At 35.3% G+C, this 8,713-nt stretch overlaps 1 protein-coding gene across 2 annotated transcripts; it reads right to left on the reverse strand.

Annotated features, from left to right (window-relative positions):
- Positions 1-609: 609 nt before the first annotated feature.
- On the reverse strand, positions 610-6,882 carry LOC110098713 (aspartic proteinase oryzasin-1-like). 2 transcript variants are annotated; one of them, XM_020825626.2, is made up of 8 exons: positions 6,722-6,882; positions 6,186-6,554; positions 5,828-5,888; positions 3,966-4,060; positions 3,764-3,876; positions 989-1,157; positions 832-871; positions 610-747 (listed from the first exon to the last, which is right to left on the reverse strand). In XM_020825626.2, the coding sequence occupies exons 2-8, from the start codon at positions 6,546-6,548 to the stop codon at positions 665-667; spliced, it is 924 nt and encodes a 307-aa protein (XP_020681285.1). In that variant the 5' UTR covers positions 6,549-6,554; positions 6,722-6,882; the 3' UTR covers positions 610-664. The 2 variants fall into 2 exon arrangements, with proteins under 2 accessions (XP_020681285.1, XP_020681284.1); XM_020825625.2 differs by having other exon boundaries at positions 6,650-6,880.
- Between the last annotated feature and the right edge of the window lie 1,831 nt (positions 6,883-8,713).

An 8,713-nucleotide genomic window follows, 5' to 3' on the forward strand; every position in this document is an offset into this window, starting at 1 on the left:
AAGTAAGCACCATCCTCATTTCTTAAAGCACGTTTTCAAATATGCTGCACCAAATGCCACTATGAAATTACGTACAGCTCCATCTTTCCAAAACTTATGAACATAATCATAAGTGAATGAAAAACAACCCATTAATAGTTAGTTCTACACTTGCAGACATACATATTTAATAAAACAAACAAACAACAAACACGTTGCAAGAATTTGAAGTGACAAATAACACAATATTTCAGCAGTTTTGAAAAGAAATATAATAGCATGGAAAGATACAAAATTAACAATTATTCATGGAACTGAGCACCGAGAAAAAGAGATGTAAATATAAACATAGACAGATGCATATAAACACAAACTGACAAACATATTTAAGAATTAGAATACACGCACAAAATGACTTCTTTTTAACTATCTTTCAATAGTAAGATGGTATTAATATTGAGCAATTTCCTGTAAATAAAAAACTAATATATATATATATATATACCGTCTCCAAGAAAGCATCAACAGGAAAACATGAAAAAAAATTAAGCAAATAGTTAATATTGAGAAAAGCAAAAAAATTTTACAAAAGAATTAGGAGCCTTTTATCCATAATCTCTAGGTAAAATCAACAGATTTCGTTATAAGGAATAGCGAGGAAAAATAATAGACAAGTTATTGGCAGCTATAGACTTTCACTTACTGTAGGACCAGCAATCAAAGAAGTTCCAGAATCAGCTATAGCTGCACAACCACCAGAACAGAATCCTGGAAATCACAATTTCAAGCAGAATCAAGTCAGAAGTAAGAATGCATTAATTTACAAGAAAAATAGACGATTTGAAACGCTACCAGTTGTTTGATCACCAATAAGGACATCACCCATATCAAACTGTAGCAAGAAAAAATCATATTTAAAAAACAATAATTAGTAATATAAACCATGCAACTGAATATGAAAACGAATTATATATATCCAGTCAATCTGATAGGTGGATTAGAAACCCACCTGCCAGTAGCCCTTTCGTGTCACAGGGACATACGTGTGCTCACCCTCATAATGATTAGGGTCAGATCCTCCAAACACTACTTCACCCCCATCGCTATCCTCCGAATTTCTATTAAACCAAAAAGAGAAAACAGGATCCTTGACAAGACCTTGATCAACCATGTTGTACCTGAATGAAAATGAAAGTTAGAAAATGGTTTGCAATTTCCATTCAACATAAAATTCCGGCCCAAACATTCTACTCGAAAAGGTATTCTGAAACAACACATATATGAACATTTTTGTAAAGTTCAGTGAGCCCTGTAATACTGAAAAAGAAAGTAGGATCTCAATATTGCATGCTACAGCTTAACAGGACATTTCACGTAATCATCATCAACATCATAAATCTTATCTCAAATATGGGCTCTACATGCATTAGGTCTATACATTTGGTAAGTTATTTATGCGGTTATGACAATATTTTAGAGCTGGTGACCTGAGAACACCTAAACATTTACAATTGAAATTCAAAACAAGAAATTGACAATCAACATTGTTAGCCTAGTCCCAAGAATTTGAGGACAGTTTCATAAATCACTTTTTTTCAATTTGTTCCTGCTGAGCTCACCTGAGGTGTTAAACCAATCTTTCCCAGAATTTTGAACAATTCCTATCCATACCAACTTAATTCCATCCTTCTTCATACTGCTCCACATACATTTTGTCAACTCATCTAATGGGTGCATTTTTCACTATTAATTCATTAGTTGTACACGTCCAAACCAACTAAGAGCTCGTGTGGTTGCTTGAATTTAGATACACGCTTTGAAACACTAAGTTTGCTAGATTCCTTCATTTGGTAGGATTTAGTTAGAAATCAATATTAATTTTAAACATCACATACTTCAAAACTCCCCAAAGTGAAGATTTCAACTTCACTTTGAAAATGAATGAGAACAAAAATCATCACTTTCCGAAGCATGTTCCTCTAAAAGAACCAAGTGAGCCATAAGTTTGTTTTCAATTTCCCTTCAAAACATATTGCGCCAACAGTTCATCTGATATAAACATTTCATAATCTATCCATCCTGGTTTTATCATGCATCAATCTTCATGGTATCATTACTATCACAAATAACTTAAATCTTGGCAACTATTTTAACAACCCAATAATCAAATCAATACATCCTTGGTGTAATTATAATTTATAATAAGGAAAATGACCAAAATGGTCCCTTAACTCTTTACGAAATATTTTCCCCATGACGCACATTCGCATAAGTGGGATCGAAGTGAGGAAGACACAATGCATGAGTTTATAAAAAATCAAAAGTAATTTAGGGGAGAGCAAGGTTGAGATACAAACATGAAGAGGAGAGCAATGTTGTGGAATCACGAGCAAAAGCAATGTGGGTCAAGATGTAAAGCAAGTTCTAATACCAATTTGTATGGATTTAGGCATTTGAAGATAAAGATAGATGAATCTAATGTTAGAAGAAAACCGAACGGGCAATGAGAAGAAGGGGATTGGGTAAAAGAAGAATTACATGCCAAAGATAGGGAAACCAGAAGTAGAGATAAAGTAGCCAGGAGAAACCCTAGAAGTGTGAGATAACCAAAGGTAAGGCCACAACAAAATTTTAATATCAGATCATTCTAACAGCCAATTTCACCAAATCATTACAAGGCCTAACCCCTCTATTGATACAACCATCGATATAAATAAGATCGACATCAAACCTATATTAAAATTATCCAAAAGGACAATTGACTAATTTCTAATTTAAATCAAATTACAAAAATAAACCTTAAACTTGTTTTCATGTGTGGCATCATCAAGTATAGCATGTATGATTTTAAAAAGAATAAAAGACGGAAGAGAAGCAAGTAATCAGCTGCTGGGCTTTAGCAAGTAAAAGGAATCGCATGCAAAATTTGTCAACATTAGTTTCCAGTCACGTGATATTTCATGCTTGCAAGCAAGCAGCAAGAACAAAATTAAAGTGAGATATAATTAAGCACTAATGCAATAACAAGAGCATGCAAGCAGGCGTGCATGTAGGTGTAGGCAGCAAAACAAGCAAGAATGTGTGTCAAACTTAAATGGGAATGGATTTTTGCAGGATGAGAAGGATGAATGTGGTGCAACATGCAAGCAAGAGGGTGAAGGTACAAGGCAAACACAGATGTGCACAGCCTTATGCAAGCACATGCAAGTGAGGTCCTGGTAAATGCAAAGCAAGCATACAAGGGTTTGCACAAGATCAATGGGGTCAAGAAGCATGCAGGAATCAAACCAAAGCTATAATACCAATTGCTTTGGAGTTGGACAATAGGAGAAAGAAAAAATCCATCAAGACACAGGAGAATAGAAAAGGCTTCATTTTCAAGTCATCAAATTAATGCCACAATACAAGCCATGAATCCATATATATACAAAAAGAACGCATGACAAGATGACATCAAAATAGTAATTGAGAGCAAATCTAATCAAATCTAGCATATAACCATAAATAATTCAAATTCAAATCTAAAATTATGAAAATAATAATAATAATAATTAATACTAATTTCAGTTTAAATTAATCTAGAATTCCTAATTTAAATGAAATAACTGAAACAAATAATTAAATAATCTAAGCCTAATTTCATAAAGCCATCATCAAAACAAAAGCATTTCTTCAAAACCGCTGTCAACATGAATCCAACCATGCTAACTCAAAACACTCAAAGCATTTCATGGTGAAAAAAAAAGTCAGTAAAAAATAAAATAAAATAAATTGGCATGCTTACCATAAAGGAACAACATTACCAACCGATATTTCTTTAAATCCAAGTCCAAGAATGCCATCAAATTTTGCCACCAAGAAAGTAACACTTGGTTCCCTAGTTGCTTCAATAAAAACCTGCCAAGTATTATATATGAAAATCTAATCCACAAAGTAAATATAATTATAACAATTTACCGCAATTGCAAAGCTTTTGCAATACAGACCTGCTCTTTCACAACAATGGAACCAACTGTGACATGGTCTTCACTAAAGAAACCAGAAACTGATCCGGTTCCATAATGAATAGCGGCAGATTTCCCTGCTCAGAAAATAGAAAATCATATTAGTTACTTGTCAAGAGGATCAATTAATAAATTCAATGATAGAACGGTCATTGAAAAAAAAAAGGGTAGGGCACGCAACTTCACAAAAACCATCCTTTACCACAGTATAAATTGTGCTGTCTGCTAAAATCATAGGTGAATATGTATAAATAAATACAATAAGAGTACTTTAGAAAGGGTGCATTGAATCTGCAAAAAAAAATGGTACACAATCATCATTACAACATCCTTAAATTATTCTCACCGAATATGAATGTTTATAATTAGCAAGGATTAATTAAAAAACAAAAAGATAAAGCATGGGACAAGACTCAAATAATCAGCTATGTTGCCTACTGATAAACAAGCAGCATGCATGCAACAAACAGGATATTACTAAGAAGTTAACAAACAATTCATATAGGATGACTAGTAAAATTAATCAACTCTATTTTGATTACAAACCCATAATTTTGCATTTTTTTAACAACCTTTAAAAGAAATAAAATTATGTCCCTTCAAAATTAAAAAATATTCAAAGAAATCTATATCATGTCAAGATTATAAAACTCAGGTCATGCAGTTTGTGATACAAAAACCTTGATTATACAAGAAATAAAGAAAATAAATCAGATAGATTTAAACAAGAATAAATCAGCTCTATTTGTCAAGGATTTATCGTCATCAAAACTGGTGGTATCAACTTAGCAATTTGATATAGATTTTTAGGATTCTATTTAACCGTCCATTCCATTTAAACAACAATTAAAGTTGCTCAATCACAACAAAATGGTTTCCAACAAATTCTTGAAACATAAGTTTGGCTTGAACATTGTCCATCTCCAATCATATTAAATCAATAATGCCACCTCTTCATTTTATTCCACATACCCAAGACAATTCAACCTACTATATTCACTAATTGCATGCTCAATAAACTTTACTCGACAATTTCCCTTGAATAACCATTTCAAAGTTCAAACTTCATCTAACCAAAATTCTCTCTATATATCTCTAGGAAACATGTTAGTGCATCTTCATTGTTCAACATAGAGACAACAAATGACAAAGAACAACGGGCGGGCGCAGGCAAAAATATGTAAAGTCCACGTAGTCAAAAAGGTGCCGTAGGTTTATATGACTACTGGAAGCACCCCATGTGAGCCTACCAAATTGAAGTCACCCATTCCGCTATACAACTGTAAAGATATAAAATTTAACTAAGGAGGGTGATTCAAAAAGGCATTTCAAGGATCTAGCTGATTCCATATCTGATTGTTCTATTTGAAGAAAGGAAGGATTCTAAAGAATTAAACTCTCTCTTTTAAATTGTTGTATTTCTGCTTAATCAATTAATATGTGATTTTGCTAGTTCTCATTTCTGAAGCAAAAAAAAAAATTCTATAATTCTATATATTGATTGGAATATGCTTTCCATTGGATAAAGTTTTGTTAATTGAACAAAATAGATCCAACGGAATCTTATCAAATATTTTACAACACATTATGTTTCAATTTAACAACCACACATAGTCTTTCTATACAATAGACGTTTTAGTGTCATGAAAATATTCAGCGCCATCAATATCCATATCCTAGAAACTTGCCGATTTCTTTATGAACACTTCTTCTACTTCCATACTTATTGAGAGTTGCAACTTCAAAATTGTAAACATACTAAGCAGTGGCAAAATCAAGACTTCAAATCAAATACAAGCTCTGCTAAAACTACATAAAAAGAAATTCATAAGGAATAGACAAACCATTCTTCTTGTAGCTACTTGATCTGCTTGACCTGTATTTTGAATGAAGATAGCAAGCAATCTGCACATAATATAAAGTTAACAAATTCGGATGCTAGCTCAATCACAAATACTTACCATAATAAAACATATCAACGAAATCAAATCAACAACTAAATTAAATGCTCAGATAAAACAGATACTACTCCTCAAGAAATTTTGCAAGTTCCATTAATCATGACCTTATAAAGCTCCCAACTCATTTTACATGCTATTTTTAATTAGAAAACAAAAGCAGGGAACCATTAAACATCGAGAAAAGCGATTAGATGCTTCGTTTAAACTTTAAACAATGTAAAAGTACCCCAAGATTACTCACAGAAAAGTAACACTTTCCCGATGGAACCCAAAGGTTCGAGCTACCAGTGTCAAATATCACTGTGAACTTCTGCGCGGGCGAGCCGATGCCAATCTCTCCATAGTACTGCGCGTTCATATAGTTTTTCAGCGCTATGATGTCCTCCTCCGATCCGTCCCGAACCTCCTTGAGCCCAAATTTTCGAGATTCCCGCGACAGCGCTTCCTCTTTGGCCAGTCTAGCCGCAAGCCTGCTGTTCTCATCCAGCGGCCTCTTTTTCAGCGCGATCTTCACCAATCCATCCGATGTGGCTGGAAGGAGCAAAGAAAGCAATAGCACTGGTACCAGAAGACATAACGAAGGAATCCTGCATGCAGTCCCCATGGAAACCTAGAGTCCAAAAGCAGAATCGTCAGACAAAACTTCGAAAACCCCTTGTGTAAATTAAGAACGATATCGGAAAGTGGATTAACAAAAACCCTCACCGGTTTGAAATATCGGTAGTTGTGGAGATAAAAGAGGACTTGCGGTGTTAGCGTTCACAATTAACAAGTTACCTTACAATTTATGTGAAGTGTATCGGTACCACCGTCTGCTGCTCCGAGTCGCGCGATTGTAAAGAGAAAAAAATCCAGGCCGTTGCTGTCTTCGTTGATCTCTCAGTCAGCTTACCTCCGGTGATGATATTAGGGTGTGTCAGTGCGATCGTCGACTAGGCGAGCACAACAAGACCAAAAGACGAAGTTTCGCAGAAGTAAAGAGAGAGATAAAGATAGACAGGACTTTGGCCAAATTTTCGGAACAAGGGTATTTGTTTCCTATTTTAGCTGAAGAAGCGTGGTTAGAAATTAATTTAAAAACAAGCAAATATGCTGAATATTCTGACGCATTTTAGAATGCGTACAAAAGTTAAGCGCATTAAGAATACGCTATTAAATTAAGCGCATTTTCTGGACATAGAAAATCAGATGAAAGAGGTAGAGTGTGGGCGAGGAGAGAGAGAGTGTGCGCAGGAAGAGAGAGAATGTGTGGGCGGGGAGATAGATGAGGAATGCAGAGAGAGCGGAGAAAAAGCTGGAGAGAGATAAAAGACTAAAAGTTATGTTGTCTCTATTTTTTAATAAACTTATTATTTATATAAATATATATTTATAATTGTTTCGAGCTAGAACATACGAGTCAATAGAGTTAAAAAAAAAATTCATCTTAGTATTGTACTGATATCCAACAAATAAACATAAGATGAAAGAACATAAGTATTTTTACGTGGAAAACCCTGAAAAGGGAAAAACCACGGGGTCACGCCCAGTTGAAATAATTTCACTAGTGTTTGCTTACGTTACAAGAGACTGACTCGTCCTTAAAATTTAGGACGATCGGATTACGATAATCTAACTCTCGGATTGAAATTCAGTTACAACCTGATATCAGAATTATGACGTTAGTTTGCGATCAGGCAGAAACTGGTGTCATTCGATTGTCAGACAGAGCTCCGGCATCACTTGGAGGTCGGGCGGAACTCCGGCATCACTTGGAGGTCGGGATGAACTCTGGCATCACTTGGAGGTCCAGCGGAACTCCGGCGCCACTTGTAGTTCGGGCGGAACTCCGGTGGTGGTCGAGGAGGAGTCTCTTCCTTCTCTTCTTCTTTCTCTTCTTCCTTCTCTACTTGCCTCCTTGCTTAATTCCAGTGTTAGTCGCCTGCCGGGTGAAAGTTTATTGGTGGTCGATGAGAAGTTCTTCCTTTTGTTCTTCCTTCTCTTCTTGCTTGGGGTCCCCTCTTAAGAGAAATGGGGTGTTATTTATAGTTTTCTGAGAGTTGCATGACCAAAATATAGAAGGAATACCAGGGGTAAGTTGGGAGTGATTTGAATGGACGACTAATATTGAATTCCTTGATTGTGTACTGTTTATCAGCATTTAAAGGCTCTAATGATATCAAAATTCGACAATCTTGGGCTCGTTGGATTCGTCTCGTCGAGCCGCTCGATTCGACTATAAGCACGTCATATTTGGAAACTATTTGTTAATCCAAATTATGGATTGAACCTTCCAAATGTGCTTTGGGTCTTTGATTTAGACTCATTTGGGCTTGGATTAAGTCGAATATTCATCTTCCTCTTTCATATTTAAATAACCCCCTTGGAGCAGGGGGAATTGCGTCATTTATTCTACTCCTTTCATCCTTCATTCTTCTTACAATAAAGGTATTCCACTATCTTGAATATGTAGCACCCTCTATCAAGTCACGATGAGAGCTTATTCTCTTAATAAACAATCCTTGATAGAAGAAGATCAACTACTCTTATATGCAACAGCGATTTGAAAAGATTATGCGATAATAGCACCAAGGAGGGGGAATAGTGATATCAACAAACGGGTGGAATTTTGATGATGTTTGAGCGAAAGTGCGACGACAATTGGCAGCTGGGTGAAAGTTTGATGGCGATCAGAATCCAGGTGAAAGTTTGGAGGTGATCAACTATTAGGTAAAATTCAGATGTCAATTGGTGGATGAGTGGTGAGTTGAATGAGATAATTGGAGGGTG

Source organism: Dendrobium catenatum, unplaced genomic scaffold (genome assembly GCF_001605985.2).
Source record: "Dendrobium catenatum unplaced genomic scaffold, ASM160598v2 original_scaffold_274930, whole genome shotgun sequence".
Classification (NCBI taxonomy): Eukaryota; Viridiplantae; Streptophyta; class Magnoliopsida; order Asparagales; family Orchidaceae; genus Dendrobium; species Dendrobium catenatum.

Coding starts and splice junctions, on each gene's coding strand:
- LOC110098713 (XM_020825626.2), bottom strand. CDS start 6,548: ATGGGGACTGCATGCAGGATTCCTTCGTTATGTCTTCTGGTACCAGTG. Junction 3,877..3,965: donor CCATTGTTGTGAAAGAGCAG/GTCTGTATTGCA, acceptor AATACTTGGCAG/GTTTTTATTGAAGCAACTAG. Junction 748..831: donor TATTGGTGATCAAACAACTG/GTAGCGTTTCAA, acceptor TGTGATTTCCAG/GATTCTGTTCTGGTGGTTGT.